This window comes from Nothoprocta perdicaria, unplaced genomic scaffold, assembly GCF_003342845.1.
Source record: "Nothoprocta perdicaria isolate Ctin4 unplaced genomic scaffold, notPer1 scaffold_208, whole genome shotgun sequence".
In the NCBI taxonomy this organism is placed as follows: domain Eukaryota; kingdom Metazoa; phylum Chordata; class Aves; order Tinamiformes; family Tinamidae; genus Nothoprocta; species Nothoprocta perdicaria.
In genome coordinates, this window is record NW_020455294.1 from 1154448 (window position 1) to 1176884 (window position 22437).

Genomic DNA, 22437 nt, shown 5'->3' on the forward strand with positions numbered 1-22437 from the left:
CACACTCAGAAAATGCTGAGTTATGTCTTTGGGCAGAGAGCTGATCCATGGGGTCCAGTGGAGGCCAAAGCCAACCATTGCACCTACAGATATACAACCGTTCTGTCCAAAAGATAGCCCATTTCATCCCCAAGCAGCGTTATCATGGGTCAGTCTACGTGATGTTGTTTGTGGACCAAAGATCAATGTCCAGCAGATGACTCTACCACAGGCAAATCCCACCTCTCCATTCCAAAGCAAGGATACACAGCTCCAGTCTAGGGCTCAGTTATGCTACCCATCAGAAACATACCTACATGCAAACACAACCTTGGGTGACAGGAAGTTCCCAAGTTTAAAAAAAAAAAAAACACAAAAGATAGCGGGAAAATATCACTAAGTACTTTCTTTGATCACAGTGAGAAGAAAAAAAAAGACTTTGAAAATAAACAGTAACATTGGCTTTAAAACAAATGGCCATGAACATGATGAAGGCTGTTGGTATAGGAGTTTTCTAACCATCAGAGAAATGAGGTCCTAGAATTTTATTTTCAGCTTGTTTTGCTCCTTCTGTTGGTAATTTTCTTTTAAATTGGGACATGATATATTTATGAACACTGTATACTGCACAGTTCCCTATAGTCATAAAAAGGAATGGGCAAGGCTCATGCAAGAACATGCAAGGCTCTTTCCAGTCGTGCTGTACCATTTGAAAATCAAGTGTCATCAGCATATATGTTGATTTAGGCCCCAATCCAAAACCCACTAAGTCAATTATAGTCAGTCCTATTACTTTAAATTAACACAGACTTAAGCCTTAATGAGCAAAAATACAAAAATTTAGGTATTTCATTTTCATTGGCTTCCTGACATGAGAAATTTTTAAGAAGGCTTCTAATGAGGTTATGCAGGAAGGATTAACACTGTGCTCTGTTCTAGAAGTTCTCAGTAATGTGGCTGATTTAATAAAGTCCTGTACAGTAGCTGGGGGGAAGGTCACTGTCTGGTACAAAGGCTGTTTTTTTTTTTTTTTTTTTTTTTTACAAAATATTTGTTTATTGTGAACTGGACTTAAAATCTGCAATAAAAACTTTTCATACTTCCTGCATGTGCCTGAGTATGCTGCTGACAGCTGCAATCGCACATCTTTCAAGAATAGATGAATTACAGACAGAACTGTCAATACCCCCATACCTTGGTAAAAAGTCTTCAAGTCTATGCTGTCAGTATAGTTGTTTGAATCTATTGATAATTATAATATTTAAATGAAACCAAGAAGCTGAAGGAACTAAATACAGATTTAGGAAAAAATAAAAGTCATAGCCCTTGCAGAAACCAAGAGCTTGTAGGTCCATGAAACCTTGTGTTTTATGTATTTCACAGCACTTGTAAGGAGCAAATGAAACTGGGAACCATCTGGAGAAAGACAAACCGATGAAGACTAGTTAGTTTGGTATCATAACATGAAGCATCATAGCTGACAAATTTGGCAAAATATTTGAGAAGAAAATACACAGAAAGCAGAGAGGTGTGAAACAATTAGCATAATCTGTTTTAATTAGGAGTAAGACATTTTTGAAATTACTGTAGAGAAGCCTAACCACAGTTCTAATAAGTTAGCAGTAGAAGCAGCATTCTTCACTAGAAAAAGGGTGGCCCAGGTAAAAGACTGCAAAAAACATGGGCAATAACCATGCTGGCTTCTATTAAACAAACCCTACAAGCTTCCAAGAGCAACTACTTACATAGTAAAAGTACTGTGTAAATATCCATCCCTGTTAATACCTTTAGCTGTTTCCAGGATATTTACCATCTTGATATTTCATTATCAGTGGAATCAGTGGAATTCATGGCTATATTACAATAGTGGTAGAATGCTGACTTTTTAAATGGTTTCATTTAATTAGYATGTGATTTCCATTCATTGCCATTACCCTTCTATGAATCATCATTATTCTTCCAAAGCCATGGGACAGTAAGTTTGGTATCATAACATAAATTAACTAGGTTGATTATATATATAACCTTAAAAGAAGAAAACTGGAAAGAGAAAATACAGATAGGGTTTGTTCTAGAAAAGATGATTAAATAGTAGTATGAGTGAAACTTCCAGTTTGCAAGACTACAATAGTTATATTTAGTTAATTGTTATTTAACCTCAAGATTTTAAGGAAAACTTCTAAAATAAGGAGGCAGTAGGCAAAAAAATTGGTACAATATTCATTGTACAACTGTACAATCTATCAAACCATAGTAAAATTGTTTAATACAGAAGACTATTCAAGTATCACACACACTACTATAAAAATTCCATGCAAAACGTGCCATAGGCAGGTAATTAAAAGAAAAGAATATGACAGTTTATCAGAAGAGACATACAGAAGTCCTGCTGTGACAAATCTATTTTACTTGAATTTGTCAGCCCCTGGTTATCTTCTGTCAGGAAGTAACTATGTATAGAGTCAGGCCCTCTAGAAATAAAACAGCTTTTGATTTTTTTTTTCTTGAATACATTACCACAGTACCTATACTATATCAATGGTCTGAGATCCCCTTTCCTCTAGTGACTGATCAAGTCTTGTGAAAATTGTTTTTTTTTTTTTTTTTTTTTCAGTTCCTTTATAAACGTATACAGCTTGCTGGAAACAGCCTCAAATTCATCCCTTACATAAGAAAGTGCCAAAACTTAGTTACTGCAAGCGCCATTACAGTAGAAATGATATTATCTGGTTTACTCCTCTTTATGGGACTCCTAACATTCATAGATGCTTTCATAGATTTCCTAATCTTAATTGACATGAATTTTCAAAAAAGTCCCTCACGGAAATTAGGCAAAGTTCTGCTCTTTCTGGTGACCTCATGTACTATAAGGTTGTAGTGGTATGGCTCTGCTGGAAAAGTGGGGGATAACCTTATATAGCAGTTTTCAAGTAAGAACGGAAAATGGAGACTACAGTGTGGAAGTAAAAGTGTATGTTTTCCAAGATCATCACTTACATCCTCCTTGGGGATGGAACAGTACATCTTAAAAACATCTTCCATTCTCTTGATTATTTGGGCACCCTTCAACCCCCTGGATTATTAAAGAGTCTGTTCATTAAAAATCTAGGTAGATATTTTAGGCAGAATAGCAAATATTTAGGTATTCAAACAACTCATAACACAGAGACGTCCCAACGGCAAATATATATTTCGACACTATGTCCAAAGAGTAGAAAAAATATTGAAGTACTAGTTATTCATTAGATGTGTTATAGATATATTCACATCGCCTGMACATATTGCAAGGTGTGTATCTCTTAGCCTGATCATCATCAAAATGGCCAATATCAAGAAGACATAAGTTTTTTAATATTTTAATATTCTTAGATAAAGCTTTTATTCTTTCAAGTAATTTCTGTCATTTTGCTATTTCTATAACAAAGGAATCAAGCAGTCTTACRGCTATTTTAAGTAGTATTTCAGTAGTTTGCAGAGGATCCCAAGATACTGTTCTACTCTTTTAGCTCATAACCCCTCACTAGTTGATGAAAGTCTTTTCCAAATACCTCTCAATGGATAACAGAAACTGTAAGAATTCCTTCACGTGGCGATGTAATGGCATGAACCCTTGGACAGAACAAATCAACTACTAAAGCTCCCCAAGGACAGGACACATTTAGTAAAAGAAGCATTCAGTATTTAAATATTTGAATAACTCAGTATCAAATTGTGTATAATTTAATGAAGGAGAAAGTCATTACACATGTTGGGGGAGGAGTGTTGGCAGCAGGTGGAGGAAGGTGATCCTGCCCCTCTCGCCAGCACTGGTGAGGCTGCACCTGGAGCATTGGGGGCAGTTCTGGGCTCCCCAGTAATAGAGGGATGTGGAGCTCCTAGAGAGGGTCYAGCAGAGAGCAACAAAGATGATTAAGGGACTGGAGCATGCATCATATGAGGAAAGACCAAGTGAGCTGGGCCTGTTTAGCCTGGAGAAGAGAGGGTTGAGAGGGGAACTGATTAATATGTATAAATACCTGAAGGGTGAATGTAGGGAGGAAGGAGCCAGGCTGCAACACAGGCAGTTCCATCTCCATGTGAGGAGGAACTTCTTTCCTGTGAAGGTGCCAGAGTCTTKGCACAGGCTGCCCAGGGAGGCTGTGGAGTCTCCTTCTCTGGAGATCTTCCCAACCCGCCTGGATGCTGCCCTGTGCTCTGGGTGTCGCTGCTGGAGCAGGAGGGTTGGACTAATTTATCTCTGGAGGTCCCTTCYAACCTTAAGCATTCTGTGATTCTCTGATTCGTTGCCAGAAACAAGTAGGCCACATTCCCATGCCTCCCTATAAAGRAGGATGTCAAGACTTTCAGATAAGGCCTGCTTGGACCCCAGAAMCTTGAGAAACAAGTCCTGCTCTTATGGCTGGGCAGTGTTATTATTGTCACCTGGAATTATCTCCACCATGTATGGTGGATAGGTGGATATGGTGGATAGGATGGATAGCTGGCGACAGCTATGGGATCTCTGCATGGGACCACTGCTGCAAGAGTAAAGCAGTCACTTGCAGTCCCCCAAACTCCATCCCTCAATGCTGAAGGGTGCTTAGGGCAGCTAGCCTGCCTTGACGGTATTTGGCCAYCCCTTGGACCCCATTACTGTGGGTGCAAACATCACCACCTCCACCTTCCTTTGAAGGCTACAAAGGTTGGCATCTTGGGCTCTTTGCAGGTTTGCCAACTTGCAGAGCCCTTTGGGACAGTGACATCCTTCATAAGTAGCCTCCCTCCCTGGGTTTAAGGACACCATCTATCCACACGTGGATAAGATGAAGCAGAATTGGTTTGTCTTCATTCATTTGCCTATTACAGTTAATATTAATCAGCTAGCTTTGTTAACTGAGTAGTTGCAGTTAGCATAGCATTTACTATGTAACTAGAAAGTACTGTAGTTAAGTTTCTGTTGATAAGAACTTCCCTCTCACCACACATTTACCACAGGGTACTGCAGGGTAGCAGCATGTGCAAAGTCTGTTACTGCAGATGAGCTGATGCACTGCAGATTTGCACGTAAGTGTCTGCTATGCATGTGTCACCCCCTCTGGAGTGACCATCTGTGAGCTTGCTTTTCTGCAATAGCCTATTTCCTTGCACAAGTGGGAAGGCCAAGCTGCTGTCTGCCCCTGTATTGCTAAATCAGAAGTATCAAATCAAAAGGGATGTAAAAGGTAAACTGCTCTAATTGTATGTATAGAGGAGCATATTGCATGACTATAATAGGTTATAGTGTGTAGTATATTGGTAGATTTTCTTATTTGTACCAACTTTACAAAATGTCGCCTAGAAGAAAATAATCTAACCTCAAGACACAAATAAAAGAACAATATGTCCCACGCATTATGCAAGTGCTGAAGGTCAAAACTTGTAAACTAGTCACATACCAAAGTTCTTGTCTGAAAGGGAAAATCTTCCAGTGAGGAAACAATTGCTCTACTTCTCAGTGACTACAGCTCTCATAATGTACAGCTATATTGTCTTAATGGCACTGAGCGATAATTAAACCTTTTTTTTTTTTTTGTATGCAAGTTTCTAATTGCCTAACTTCATGCTTTGCCTATTGGCTTTGAGTTGTTTAGTAGCTACCCATACAGAAACAGTTATTTTTTGACATAAACCTTTCCTAAACTCTCATGCTGGGAGGTTCTTTTGTGTGAAGTTGCTCATTCTACTTATTTTCTTAGTAAAACTTCATTAAAGAGCTTCTCTTAATGTATATATACGTTTCTTTTGACCACAGATTTCTAGCAGGTGTGTGTCCTGATTGCTTTATTTGGCCTCAAAAAGTTATTTGACCCTCTGGTTAGCATTTTGCACTAGAAGAAGAAGAAATGTCACTGTAGATGATAGACCTGAGTGCTTTACTCACACTTCTCATAGGAATTATAAGTAAATAATAGCAAGAATACAGAGTAAATTTCTTTCTTTGCCTTTACAGAGTATTTACCATCCCAMGTCACACCGGGAGGTCTTGGGATACTGGAGCACAGGCAGGTTAAAGCAAGAATGAAAAGGTTGTGTGTGGAAACAGTGGTTAAACCATGGTTAACTCATCACCTGGAGTGGTGGGCACTGACACACGCCAGACCCTTTAGGGAGTGCAGTGCAAAGGCTCCCTTTGGAGCCTGTCTGGGAGCCAGAGTCCTGCAGAGCCACTCCAAAGCCTTCATCACTGTATTCCCTAGTCATCTCCATTCCAGGATTGCTTTAAACCTTACAGAAGAGCTAATAAGCCTCCTTGAGACACAAAGCAATGGATACCAAGGGGTGGGAATATCTAAGTAAGTCAACCCCGGTGCTGCTGCTAACAAGCTCTATTGAGCTTAAAAATTTTTCATTATGTGATCTCATCTCATTAATCACAAGGAAAAACAAATACTCAACAGAACTTAAGACTTAGCAACTTGAAACAACTAAGAAAAAGTTCCTGGAGTTATTGGAAAATAAGGTATTGAGGTGTCTTAGGTGACGTAACACATTGCACAGAAAGCCTAACATTGTAATTAAAGTTTGTATTTGACCTACTCTGCTTTTATCATCTTATGATCTTCCAGTCCGCTTTTTCACCTATATGCTTATGCTTACAATCAATGACCATTTGTGGTCACATTTAGGGCGCTTTTATTTAGTATCTGCATTTTTTTTTTTTAATGTCATCCCTATCATGCAAATACTTATCAGCAAGAATATTAGAAGGAAAACCACTGTCCAACTATTCCCTGCCTTTTCCCAGAAGCAGATAAGAATGAAAGGGAAAAATAGAGAATGAAGCACACACCACAGATGTCAGTCAGATCGTTAAATTTGGTGCAGGATACTACAATGACATGAGTGATATATCAACCTATATAAGGCAGAATAAGATGACCACCAGTGAAGATCTACAATTACAAACAAGACTGAGAACAGAACAAAACAACCAAGCTTTCTGAAAGGTTATTTTATTCCGTTATAAATCCAACTACTTAACTGCTGAAACTAAGACCTAACACCCTGGATCACCAGGGGAAAGCGTGTTCCACTGAATTCTCTTAGCAGCAGTAAAGTTTTCTAAGACTGTCAGTACAAGACATCTGTACTAATCTATTCACATTAGTTTCACCTGATTGCCTGGTTTAATGCAAGACTCAATTACCTTGGGATTAACGCAGCAATGAATTAAAATTCTAGAGGGTTGCACAAATTATTCTAGGTTTTCAAAACTTTACACCTTCCCATATACTGGTTGCTAGTGCACAGAACTAATATGGTTCAACAGTCAATGTTAGACTAAGGCTAGAAGATGGCCTGGAGCTTCCTCTGCCTCATGTACAAGGATTCCCTTTACCAGAGAAATCATGAAGCAGGAATATCACATATCTCTCTGGTATAAGGTCACAACACAGCGAGGATATACAAAATTAGGATCTTAGACATTCAGGGACATCAATTTAAATGTAGTCTTTATATAATCTGATGATCCTTCCTCTGAAAAGTCAGGGGTTTACATAATGTACTTAAGCCACAGTCTTTTCTAATCTGCAGAAAATTTTTGACAAAAGGTTCCTCAATATATTTTCCATTAAAATGTAATTTACATCACACAGTAAAGATATACCACTTATAATGTGTTATATCATCACATATATATCATCAGGAAACATATTCCTGGTAGAGTTTTCTCATTTTGACATTGTGTTTCCTGCGGTGACCTGTTTTCTCCCTTCTATGAACACACACAATCCATACAAACCCACTTTAAACCACCATCTAATATTAGAAAATCCACATTTTAAAAATTCTGTATCTGTTTAGATGGAAATATAATGCTAAACACAATAACTGAAGTAACTCAAGATTTTTAGCAAACTTCATGGCTTCAATGGACCTCAAGCTTGAGGAGGGAGAGGAGGAATGTTCAGTCCTTCTATAGCAGGTACAATTTAGTCATATGTCTCAGAATTTTGCTAAATATAGCTAATTGTCATTTGCTCTAAATGTACTATTATCCCCCAAATGTTTGCTAACTGCCACATCTAACTGCAGAGATATAATAATGAATCATACACATTTGTCTGCTTTTTACAGACCTTAGTACATAACTCTTTAAATGAGAAAAGCTCAGTTTTCAAAGTATCATGTAGACAGGTAGAGATATATTAGCTTATATAAAAAGTTTACAGAGAGTTAAAGTCTGTTTTGTCAGGCTGCCAGGGCAARGAACAAATAATTTACAAAGGTTAAAACATTATTTATGATCAAAGTAAGTACTAAGCCACTGTGCCTGCTCAGGATAAAGCACCATACAGAGGACATCAGCATTTCTAAAACAAGTCTAGTGGTAGCCAGTAATCCTGGGAAAAGGCTCAATAATTGGTATCTTAATTATATGGTTTATTTACCCTCAAATAAACTTAACACTAGATGTAGAAAACAGGTACAAGGAAAACAGGGCAATCTCCAAATCAAGAAATACTTTCACAGCCCCAGTACAAACATTCCTAGGTTGCTGTAGCTGAACAAAAAAGGGGCTTCTCTTTGGAGTTGTGCTAAAGTACAGGTGACAATAAGCAGTAAGCATTCATTTAAGGGAGACAAGTGACAAAGACAAGGGAGCATGTCCTTGCCAAAGAGTGAGAATGGGGCTTGAACCTCAAGAGACTACTTGAAGTTTGCCTTCCAGTCACCCYTTCCAGGCAGAATAGATAAATGAACTCCAGAAACATCTTACTGCAGCACTGGTGGCCCATTATCTGGAAATTTATCTGGCTAATTTTAAAATTCATGCTAATATTTATGATGCAAAATGAGCAGAAATAGAATGAGAAGATAAAGTCCACCTCGCAGAATGTGAAGACAGGTCAAGTGAAACTGATTATTGCTCTCTGTTCTCTGCAAGATGACAGTTTATTATACTGTGCACCACAAGATATCTCTATTTGATTGATACAGCCAAGAACTGAAAATACATGCACATATTAAGAAATTCAGTATGCTTAGTCTTCTTCACTCCCATTACTGCTCATAAAGAGCAGTTCTTTCTTGGTGCACCAATTTGAGAATTAAATCCTATGATTTGGTTTCTTAGATAAGAAGAATTCCATAATATCAAAATGAATTCTCTGTACAGCAAATTGTCAAATCTCTCAGTTCTGTCATTTCAAAATCGTATCACTGTTATTCTTTATTTTGAGCTAACAGCCAACAGTGCTAGCCATACCACAGAGTACACCAGTAATGGAGAGAGATAGACCAATGTGTGTTCAAACTTTTAATTATTTAATGGCAAGCTAATCTACTGTTATTYGCCTATGATGGCACTCAAAATCAGTTTTCTAGAGGAGTCAAAAAATGCCAAATTCTTGGCACTGAGGTTAAGCATATGAATAAGGAATCAAAACTTGTGGAACAGAGTGAAACACACTTATTTTTGAGGGAAAAAAGTAATCAAGTAAAAGCTATCTTAATAATGTAGATCTTGATGAGACTCTTCAAAAAGTTGTTTCAATCTGTCATATGAAAAGAACTTCAATGAGAGGAGATTTTGGCCTAAAAGATACTACCCTGTATGTGTACAAAATATTCTAGAACATCCCTATTAAACACAAGTGAACTAATAAAATAAAATAAAATAAAATAAAATAAAATAAAATAAAATAAAATAAAATAAAATAAAATAAAATAAAATAAAATAAAATGAGGTATAGAACCCAGATTCAATTTATTTCAGACTGATATGATGGATAAAATTATAAGAGCTGCTGAAGCTAACAAAAGGCAGTATTTGTGGGGAAAAATCATGCAGAAAAAAAACCCCCAAAAACACAGAACGGTTGAAGTTGGAAGGGACCTCTAGGGATCATCTAGTCCAACCGCCCTGCTCCAGCAGGGACACCCAGGGCATGTGGCACAGGAAAGTTATTCCTGTGCAAAAAAAAAAAAAAAAAGTTATTGTTGCACATTCGGAAGGCGAACAACTTGTATGCAAACTGATATCTGGAGTCTCAGTACTGGTAACAGAGGGGAAACAATGACTGGAATATACATACCTGTCCAGAAAGCTGATATCAAATTTCAATTATTATAAATATTATATCAATTTTCTTATTCTGTAAAAAATGGAGTATAATCTAGATCAGAATTTTTTTAGATACAAGGAGGAAGAACAAATTAAAAACAGTTAAGAAATGTCTGTATTAGAAAAAAATGTAGAACTTTTCTCCAAATTATTAATTTACCCTCTAGGTCACATATTCGGCCATTCCTCATAATATGAAATGTGAGGAATCTGAGACTTAAAGCTCTGTTGACATTTCACAGCCCAGATAATGAGACGACTGATAGCCTATGATTTTGCTGCTCTTTGTACCACCAAACAATGTTCATTGCTAATAAACAGTTGGTAAGGTTTAATATTCATTTTGTGTTTGTATATGCTTCAAAGTAGTCCGTATCACTGAGAATTCATTATTTGGCACCAAAAAATAAAATGTGTGYGATTATCCCCTATACCTAAAAAGGGAATTAATAGGACCACCACTGGCAAATACCCTCTGCAGGTACCAGACATAATTATTATCATTTATGGGGTACAGGTTGGTGATAGAGCATGGAAGACTATCACTTGCTTCTGTTTTCAAAGAGATCTTTCATGGTATAAAACTTCTCTCCCTTACTTGCAAAATATAAAGGTATGTTTCATTCTGGATTTCCTTTTCCTTTTGAGAATATTTGAAGCAATATGTAACACTATAAATCATGAAAAAAAAAAACACTGTAAGATTCTGAGAAGAGTAAAATCAGTAATGTAGCTGCAGGTGTACATCTGTAGATGATTACAGCATTACACCCTTGTGGCATATGGAGTGATTACTAGCCAGATGTTTCAAAAATCTGAATACAAAAGAATCTGCACTGCATGGAAAGTAAAAACGAGGAGGAAAACTGCTTAAAATGCAGCAACAGAAGATGGAGGTTCTGCMATATCGTTCTGGCATATTTGTGTCTCTGTGACATCCCTTCCAAGCAGCAGATAACCCTACCAACATCCTCAGTTGGGTCTGGTGGCATCATGTTAAATACATTGGTTAAAGGTAGACATTCACTTGGACAATGTCATGGAAGGCACAGGGACTTTCCATAGTTCTCCAACTGCCAAGTCTTCCACGCTATTGTTATTTCCACAATTACATTTATTTTTTTTAGATATATCAAATGAAAATATACATGGAAATACAATCATAGTCCCAATTGCACAACTACTGGGGGTTATTCCAAAAAAAAAAGAGGTCACATTTCTCACTGTTTAGCCCATCATTTTTACACACTTCATGCTATCAGTTACACCCTACGGAGTTAAACATAGCTGGAGAAAGTACAGAGAAGCACAGAAGAGAAGAGAATAAAATGAGAAAGCAGAAACAGGCCAACTGTGAATGCACCTGATGCTCTCAGTGGGAGTCAAGGTTGAAGGCTGTTCTAATATGAAACAAATGTCAACTTTTTCATAGGAGCGTGAATCAAAATCAGCTAAGAAGCCTGAAAAGGCAAAAAGCTTGACAGCACTATAGCAGTACAGTGAGTAGTAAGGAGCTTTCCACCCACATCCACACAGCCAGCCTTTCATTCATATCGTTTCTCTTACTCCCACTCAGCCCCACAGGTAGTGTTCGAAAAATATTCCAGGCATCCTGATGGATAAAAGACTTCATTTAGTATGAAGGCTTCCACCGTATAGGAACAATACCTACTTAAGTAGTCAACCTGTGCATTAAACTGCTGGGAAGAGTACTCGGGTTTCTACTCAGTTCATGAACAAATAGAAGGAGGTTTTTTTTTGTTTGTTTTTGGTTTTTTTGTTTTTGTTTTTTTTTTTGGTAAGCTCCCACTAGTTGGAACCCTTAACATCTAAGGCCACTGGAATTTATGGGGGAAGATTGTTCTCTTCTTCCTTCCTCCCATTTCAGAAGTTCAAAAAATAATGGATTTGGGGTCTTAGCTAATTGGTTCTCCACTCAGTGTGGTCCTTGCTCAAAACTTTTCCAAGGTGAGACCAAGGAGACCTCGCCTGATCTTCAAGAAATTCACTCTCGCTACAGCTTAAACTGACAAGGCTGGTGAATTGGCTGTTCTTACTTTCATTCTGCATCTAATCTACAAATATATACGTTGAAAAACAACAGAGGCATCTGCTGATGTGGTCATATTTGACAAATTAGTATCACACACATCGGGCATGATTATTATGTTATTATTATAACATATTTAAAGTGTGYAGGCAATATAGAATCTATGTCATGAATCCAATTTTATTACTGCTGTACAAACAAAGAATAGAAGCAGGTTTTGTGAAGACAGAAGAAGTAATTCATGCTATRTATCTTAATTTTAAAGAAGTTTTTACATATGGTAATATGGCTAGGTGAAACTACTCYATACCAGGTGTAAAATTATTTGGGAAGTGTTGTTATGAGCAGGTATTAATGAAGCATTGTAAGAAAGAAAGGCTATCTAATGAGGTTCCATCAGAGTATGTTCTTCGTTTGCTTCTGTTTACTTTTTCATCATTGACTACTTTGGTAGAATATAAATTATACTCATCACATTTCAGATAAAGGTAAGTTAAAGGGTACGTCAAGCATTCAGGAGGAAAGAATTAAATTCTAGATGTTTTTGGCTAATTGAAGAAATAGTCTGAAAGCTAGAAATTACAACATGCAACAGGAACCAGTGCAAGGTTATACATTTAAAAAAAAATCAAGTAAACAAATATGGGATGGGAAACAATCATGTCAGTTCTTTAGAAAAGTGCAGAGGGGCTGCAACAAATCGAAAAGCAGATGAATCATCCACATCATGCTGTTGTAAAAATGGAAAACATCTCACTGGGATGTAGAAGCAGTTATACTGCTTAAAAAAACATAAAGCACTCTGCCAGTACTCCATTTCAGCAAAGAGGTGAATCATCTGGAGAAAGTCTAGAGAAGGGCAATAAAAATGATTTATTAAAAGTAAGTTCTATAGCAAAAGACTGAAAAATTTGAAGCTATCTGGCCAAGCAGTGCTCTAAAGGGTAGATGAAGCAAAATAATGGTCTTCAAAGACGCAGAAAAGCTCTTTTTAAATATTTCCTCTATATCCATAGTGAATAAGGTAAAAAATTATGGTCTTAAGCTGCAGAAAGATAGATTTAGGTTAGACTTTAGGGAAATCTTCTTAAGACTAAGGATAATGAAGCACTGGAATAGATTGCTTGGAAAGATGGTGAAGTCTCCTTCACATGAGAAGGCAATGGACTACATAATCTTGCCAAGATATCTTCAAGCCCTATTATCTATAGTCTGTAACTATGTTCTTCCTTCAAAAATGCATATATGCATGAAACTGATAAGCAGAACATGTGAACACTAAAAAGAAAGCCTGGGAATTAAATGTTGATGAAAATATATTATCAAGTATCAAAACTTTATAGCCATAATCGCTTATGAAAGTGTAAAAAGAATAAGGCCAAAATAGAGGTACTTTCTAAATATGTAACTACCTACTTTGCATCGTCTTCACAGTATGAAAAAATCAATCACTTACAGCTACTTTGAACAGATTTGATGTTCACTCTGTAATAAAATTCTAAAAAGCTTCCTTTTTCTTCGAAGAAAAGTAACAGGAATGATCAAATTCAAATATGTATAACTTGTACTTATATGCAGCAAATGAAGTGGCACTAATTATATGGTAGCTGCCAAACTGCTGCTATGCTCTTGCGATTTTTGTAATGATACATTTGAGGAGCCAACAGGACAGGCTGCATAATAATATCTGCAAGTAAAACATGAATGAATGTATACAATAAAATACTATAATTACACAGAAAAGACCCATTGCARTACTCACCTGCTAAATATACACAAAAGTGCATCATCAAATGGAGATTTGTAAAATATTGATAAACTCGCTGATTATTACTCTGTTTTTAACATTCCTAATTTRAGGGAGTTTATTTAACATTTTGCAGCGTAACTGCTCTGTCTCCCCTGGTCTTTTAAAGCTTATTGATCAGCTTGAAACTGATGTTCAATTTAAGCTCTGGCTGTGATATGCACTTATGCTCTGGTTACCTATTTCTAGGCAAAAAAATAAAAAAAGATTTATCAGTGATAATTCTCCTATATCTGTTAGCAAACTTTAAATGCAACAGTCAGGAGGAACTAGCAATAAAACACAGGACTAGAACTCAGGAGACCACAGTTTAGCCCTGCTTTTTTAACCAGCTTTGTAGGCATCCTTGGACTACATCCATCTTTGCCAATCTCTTCCTATCAGTAAAGAAGTACTGGCCTCCTTTAATAAGCACTTTGAGCCATGTTCAAATCGTCTGTCCATGAAGCTTGTCCAAGGCATTGCAGCTACTTTTCCCCAGGTAGACAGCTAAAAWAACTGCATTTGGTGCCCTAGTAGGTATGACAACTAATTTTGCATGTCAAGGGTAGCTTCAGTCTGAGGAGTAATTCTTCTGATGAGGTACTTATCCCATGCTCCATGGCCAAGCTATCCCAAACCACAGAACTTGTGTGTGGAGGTTTTCAGCTCCTCATGTCAATGCAGCTCATGTTTACCCAGGCATGGCAGAATGGCACTCACACACGAAGCTGAAAGTTGTCTGAAAGATCACACAAGATTGTGCTTTGAGATCTACTGAGACAAGTTTTATATAAAAGATAGGTACCACCAGTGTACTCATAGAGCTAGCAGTATTGGTATAACAGAGATATTTAGAGATTCCAGGAAAAATATAATAATATTTTGATGTTTTTTCCTCTTTTAATGAAAGACAGGAAAAAAATAAAGAGCACATATAATGGTAGTTTTTGCTCAGGCAGTTTTTGATATCACAGAGTAACTGCTGTGGCAGGACTGTCAATCTATTTCTTGTAACCCTCCAGCTCTGTGTATATTCAGACACCTGGGAATCAAATGAAATAATCTGGGCTGCAAAGGTGTTCAATATTAAAAAAAAAAAAAAAAAAAAAAAAAAAGTCTTAGATTGTAGTAATTCAGTCACTAAAACTTTTTATTACCTTCAAGTTCAGCTGGGGCCAGGATAACAGTCTATTGTCTGGAGCTCAATCCAGGAAAAAATGGAAAAAAAATTGCTTACAGGAGCCAGAGAGAAACATCAGAAGGAATATGGCCTGCAGGCATGCCTTCCCATTGGAAGGGACTTCCCTACCTGTGCATATGGAAATGTATACCCCGGGCTCCTGTTGGACCTTTGTCTGTGAAATGGCTCTGACAGGAAAACTGCCTGTTTTCCATCTGGCTATGAATTTCGTTTCAGCATATTTTTCACCACATTTGAGCTGAATTATTGCTCTGTGCTACTAGTGTGCTGTGCTTCCTTGTGGGGATGACACAACATATTTCAGCTAGCAGAGAACGGATTCTCCTCCTGATTTGTGGTGCTTCTCGGAGAAGACACCTAGCAGCTGTACTGCAAAATCTGCTTAAGTCTCAGTCATCTGAGAGTCATGGTGGTTCCAGTTCTCACTTACACATCTTGGATCCATATTGCCACAGATGTACATGCACTCATTCTCTCTCCCCCTGCCCTTTAGTACAAAGGTGATTATCAAGGTAATGTTTTTGAATAAGACTTGTTACTAAAATTACACAAACAGGATGAATTACGAGACCATTATATACTCTAAAATGAATCATAACTAAAACATAGAAATTAGTCATTATATTTACATACTGGTGATAATGAACTGTTGCCTCTTTTAAAATAAAGACATTGTTTCAAAGTTATTTAAATCCTGGGAACYCAGGCAGTGTAAAAATAGATTAAAACGTTATCACTCCAAAGCAAACAGCACAGCTTGTCTTTCTTGCACGTGCCCTACTTGAGTAGAATACTGATTGCACCTGATATCTTTTCAGCACAGCTACAAGCTATCTGTTCTACTCATTTTATAAACATTTTTAAATGGATACTGAAATGGATTTTACCAGTAGGACAGACCTATCTCATTAAAGCCACTGTAGCCCAGCTCTTGCCTGCTTAGTCCCAGATCTTCAAGGTCCATGCATTTAAATCCAGGTGGGCACTGGTAACCTTCTTCTAGCTCTCGGGAACAGTGAGTGTCTGGGATAGCTAAATTATTCCAAGTTACATTTCTGTGAAAACAAAACAAAACAAAATTAATGTGTGATATAAACTCAGTTCATAGCAAATCTAATTACTTGTAATAGAAAGGACTAAGGCAAGAAGTGCATCAGCTGTTTTCACTGCTATTCTTACTACTGGTGGTTCTTTGGAATGTAATTTGCACTAATTCTGAATTAATTATGATTACTTGGGACATACAGAAATGACACTGCTGCTCTGGCTGCTCATTAATRATATTTGGACACTTCGCACTTCAGACTCTTTAAAAATTCTGAGTGTTTCCAACTGCAGTGAGTCCTGTGACTTTGACTTCCACAGACATCCGTTGGGGTGGCTTTGGCTCTCTTGATAGTCCTGTTACGCGTGACCCACCAGCCAATCAAATATACATGTCATTTCTTGTTCCTCAGGCCAGGTTTCTAACACGGCCAGATGAGATAGCCATCTCTATGGCATGGCCAAAGACTCAAAGCACTACATTTTCTAAGTTACTATCTGGATAGAGCTGTGAATGAGATCCTTCAGTCCGCATTAGACCAACAATGGTTTGGTGAAAGAGGTGAAAAACTTGGAACTGATTCACACTCGTTCAAACACTCATGCTGGTAAAGGCAACACTGAAAAAAAGGAAAGATCATGAGACAGCCCTTCATGAGCCAGGCAGCCCTGCCACAGCCCTGCCCTGTGTTGGCCACAAAGATGATCTAGTCATCTCATTTTCTTGTTTCTTGAAGGCTGGGCATCACTTGCCATCCCAGCTCCTCTGGCCCATGGGATTTTGCTACTGGGAATGCTCTGTCATGCTCTCTCCAACAGGAACTCAGGTAGTGACAGCTTTGGGGGACACAGTAGCAAACAGGAGGACAACAAGTTTGTGGCTCCCCATTCTGTTCAATTTGTGCTTGCTGGCAAACACGCATGGATATATATCAAATATCCTTAAATTTGAGTAAGGAGGAGATTAGGCAGTTAATTCCCATAGGCACTTACGGCACACTGTTAATTATAGMAATACACAGTTCTTTGACATGGCAGAGCCAGAATCAAAGACTTCTCCCCCACATTTTCCAAGACGGTGTATGGCCAAAAAATCTTCGTCCTCAACAGGTCCTTACTAGGGCTGACAAAGCAACGCAGCACAGTAACCCAGTGCAGAAGTGAGGATTCATGCTAGTCATGCTATGATTCATCCGGGAACACCAGAGAGAAGAAATGCTTCAAGATAACACAGCTCCAACTCTGCTGAATAAATGCAGGGCTTTTCATTTTTTAATTTATTTACTTTGTCTTGCTTATATTCTGACTCTGACCTAGCAAATGGAAATCCTCAATTTTGATTCAGTCCCAGCGCAATTTCAAATCAGACTTGAAAAGCCAGTCAGGGTCAGTTCTGGTTTGAGAAAAAAGCAATTCACAGCGGTTTTCCATTCATGTTCAGGCTGGTTCCTACTTCCTGCAGAGACTTTTGATGTAAGAACAACCAAAGTGAAACACCCAAAGTTAAAAGAAAATCTTGTAGTATGTACCCCCCATAATCCTGAAGCCTCAAAATGAATCCTAAAATTCACCATCTTTTTTAAAACAATCTTGTTTGGCCACAGAACAGGTGAAACTTTTCTGTCTGTTCTTTAGTGTAATTAGTTCCTAAATGTTCTTCTGAAAGTCCTCTTGTTTTAATCTAACTCACAGATCCATTTTGACAACTAAATCGGGTGAACAGAAGCTTTAATTACTTTATTTTTCTTGCTTTTATGCACAGCATGCAATAGCAAAAGATTAGTCTAAATTTGTCAGTGTGAAATTGAAGCTTCCTACGCAGTTTTTCTTAGGCAATTGTAAATACAAAAAAAAAACAACCATAACTGCATTCATTCTGTAACCATTTCTGCATGATACCCTGAAATCCATACATCATTTCATACAGGCACACACAAGCACATACAGCTTTAGCTGAAGTTTTATAGGCATACTGCAAATTTCTCTATGTGCAGAACTAGAAAGATGGAGAGATACACAAGCATACATGCAGCCAGTTTTTGTAAACACAGTCAGCATACATCACTTGAAGATTTAAAAAATAACTCAAATGCTTCGGATTTAGGACACTGCTATCTAAAAGCCATTATAATAGAAGAATATCTTAAAGACAGCATGGTATGAATATTTTCAGGAATCAAAATTAATTCATTGGCACACACAGATTTAGTGCCCGGGCTACCAGGCGCTAATGAATTTTACATTATGGTTTGCATTAGAAAATCCTCAGATCACAGAGGCTAGCAGTGTGAGGGCATATTATTATAAGTATTGCTGTCTCAATCATTACAATGCAAATCATTCACTTTAAGCACTTCATTTAAACTTAGGTCATTTCTATACCATGTCAAACCTCTGTCTGAATAAAAAAACACTGTCTCCATGCAAAGAGAATAATTTTTGCCTAAAGGRAAGAATCTCTGCTTACAGCACCTGTACTGACACAGATATGGACTCATTTGGATCAGTGTCATCTGGCAGTATGTCACCAGTCATTTCCAATATAACATGTTGTAAAATGTCTTGATCCTTCAGATATAGGATATATATATGCACATATATATATGCATATATATATGCACAGTATTCAGTGTGTATGAAATAACCCATCAACCCAACAGGTGAACTAAAAAATGAGTTCAGCACAAGAACTTAAAGCAAGCAGAGCTAGATAGGTGACCTCACATCTCTTGATCAGAATCCTACAAAAATAAGATATCATAAAAGACACAGAAATGCTACTCTGTTTTTAAATGCCTGTTAATTATATGAATGTTCTGTACACACCTACATAGGTACATCACTAAAATGAGTGGATTGTGTCTTGACAGAAATTAATTGTGTCTTGACATTAATTAATTGTGTCTCAACATGAATTAAAGTGCCTCAACGGGACATGTGTTATGGCATCTGTAGCAAGGCAKGTCTTTCAACCACAACAGTCAACCAAATACAAACTTTTTTCTCTGAGTTCCATCTCTTTATGAGGACTGCTCTCCAAGGAGAGGTTTTGACCTTAGCAGTTAACTACTTAAGAGCCAAATTCCCTGAGGTTATCCACAACTTATTTGATCTATTTTATGTTAACCAGTTTTTCTCTGCCAAGAAAAGAAATAAGGTATAAATAGGGTTCTTTTACCCTGGTACTCTATTAATTTTTCAATATATTACTAGAAAGTATCTGCAAATTACCAGCCTACTCTTGGAGTACCCATATCCAGAAAATTACAGGAAAAAATAAGAAGGAAATGCATTGATAAGACATAAAGAAATTGCTGCAATTACTGAATTAGGAAAAGAAGCCAATAATGAAAGAGAGCTCTGCAAGGGCTATACTTGCTAAAGAACCACTATCTAGGTAAAAATACCATAGCAGGCATTAAAAAAATTAATGAAATAAGTAAGCAGCAAACGTACAGCTTCCAAGTAGGAGCAATACATTAAGTGGGATCTCAGRGGGCCTGGTGCTTGAATCTGCGCTATCTATTTTTGTTAATGACCTGGGGGACAGTGTGAACTCCACTTCATCAAAACCACACAAACCATATGCTGAGGAATGACAAATACCCATGAGAACAGAGAACAGCTTTAGAGTTCTGAAGAGCTTAAAGGCTACTCTCAGTAATTGTGATTTAATGTCAATTAACGAATTCGGGAAGTGATAGAATTTAAATGCAAAATGGAGGCTGCTCTGTAGAAAGTATTAATACAGAAACAGGTCTGAATCAGATGATATATAGATTTTTCTTTAAGATATCAAGAATTCATAGATTTATCATCCTTTTATTATACATGAATTTAGATATCTACCTCAGTTCTTTTTTTAAAAAAATTAGATTCTACAGATCTAAATGTTAGATTCATTTTTCTAAAGATCACTTTAGTATTGGCAAAGCCCATAAAGTAACAAGCCACCAAGAGGAGAGTGGAAATAAGAGAAATAAACCTAAAACRAACACTGAAGTTCAGATGTTCATGACCTTAGTATGAAGTTCTTGGAGTCTGGAATAAATAGATTCTGGGCCAGGATTACTCAGTAAACATTTTCTGAGAAAGTAATGTCTGAAGCCAATATACAGCCACAAACCAACACAATATTAATAAYAAGGACATTAATTATAATAATATAATATTAATTATTAATATTGTTCTCTTACTTCAAGTAGGTTAATGGTAATTAATTCATTTGTTTTTATTCTTAAAAGTGGAGTCATTATTTCTGTGAAATAACTTCATTGTACTATTTCAGACAACAATTATAGACTATAAATATATTTTTATGATTTAAATACTGTATTACATCAGTATTTTATGAAATTTTATTTACAAGGAAATGAGGGAATATTAAGAATAGTGGGAAAAGAGGGCCAGCTATGTGATGAGCACCCTGATTTTAACAATATTTTGGGAGATTTCTATAAAGCGCAAAATATGTAATTTAATATATGTATAAATTGCCAGGCTAAAGATATCTGAACCTCCCAGGTCACAGATCAGATATACACAGAGTAGCAAATACTCTTTTCATAACCAGCATTTCCAATGCATTTAATTGTACAAAAAACGCATTTTCACATCAACTGGAGAATGAGCTCTACTTAGTCACAGACACTTTGCATTCTAGTTTTAATGCTCTGTCCTGCAACTGAATCTATGCAAAAGGCAAGATTTGGGGTGCAATTAGGTTATCCTCAGTTAGATTGCTAGTGCCATTTGCGATTCCTGGGTATGACCCACTGAGCCTCTAGCTKCTGATTCAGGAGGTCATCGGTCTCTGTAAGTCTCATGTCATACCTGAACATTTTGGATATATTGGATTGTTTCAAGCAGCACTACATCTCTACATAGATAACGGCAACAGTGCAATCACATTAACTTCCAAGTCRAAAAAATGATGGTTCCTACGGTCAATAAGCCCCTTAATTCACTTTTCACCTTTACCATCCTCGTATTTTAGAGCACCTAACCTTGTTTTCTATTCAAAAGACTTTCTTAAAGAAAGTAAACTATCAAAATGCAAAAACGAAACAAAGAAACAAACAAAAACTTTCTWCAATATCCATAATTAATGCAATTAATTATGTAATAATTAACAATATAATCTTACACACATATAAATCATGAAACTTGAGATTAGATTTCTCTAACACATTATACCAGTAATGTTATCACCGTATGTGACATGACTTCTTTTCAGAGACATTGGGAATTTAAAAGGCATGCAGCTTAGAAAGAAAAGTGTTTTCTTTTTAGTTGACTTCTTTTGAAAAACAAAAGGGAGTTAGAATTCAGGTTTACTTGTTGTTTGCTGAACATGAAAACAATCTAAGTGCCTAGAATAACATACCTTGTACATTAAACCTTATTGTACATGTATTAACTCAATTATTCCTTTTTCTCTACCGGGAAACTCTGAACATACAACTGTAGTAAATGGATGGTTGCTAGGTTGTTTCCTTGGACTAATGCTCTTTTTACAATATATAACACCACTACTCCCTGAGAACGGCAAGAATGACAACATCAAGATATAGTCATTACAGGTTGTTTTAGAAGCTTTGTCTCTATCATGAAGGYTTCTTTTGGACCATTTTCATGATTATTGTTGCAATATGACAGGAAATGTTCATTTTAAAATGAGTGGTATTTCTAAATTTGCAGTCATAATTTATCATCATTTTCTGGGCATATCTTTTCAGAGAATACTCATTGTCAGCTGACTCTTGTCACCCAAGCCAAACACATATATAACCATAAACGTCAGTAGAAGACAGCTAAACAATAACAGAGCTCTCCTGAAAATCTCATTCACTAGATCTTCTAGCTTATGTGGAAATAACTCTCAACTTAAAACAATACTGCTGCTAAAGTGATTACAAGTTCTAGATAATACAACACTAGGATCATCCAAAATCGCTGACGATAGCTGAAAACATACCATAGAGTAGCAACAACATACCTCTCTGGCATAAAGATTGCAGTTCTTTCGAAACACATTTCTGTCTCTGATGTTTTATAGTTTTAGCATTCTCATGGATCATTTTTTAATATTTTGATTTATTTTTTCCCAAACTTAGGTCTAAAGTCATCATGGAGCATATTTAGAGAACCAATTTCCTGGTTTTAGTTGAAGAATAAAATCTGTTTTATCTTTTAAACTGTGTGAAAACATCATCCATATTTAATGTTTCTCATAATTATATCTGTAATTATAACTGTAAAGCTTTGAAAGCTTTCTGCTAACAGAT

General features: G+C 36.8%; 1 protein-coding gene across 1 annotated transcript in view; it reads right to left on the reverse strand.

Annotated features, from left to right (window-relative positions):
- NALCN (sodium leak channel, non-selective) overlaps positions 1 to 22437 on the reverse strand; it is a 206297-nt gene that overhangs the window by 153609 nt on the left and 30251 nt on the right. Inside the window, exon 6 of the mRNA XM_026038354.1 lies at positions 16007 to 16161. Within this exon, the coding sequence (XP_025894139.1) occupies positions 16007 to 16161 (155 nt within the window). The remainder of the gene's footprint in view (positions 1 to 16006; positions 16162 to 22437) is intronic.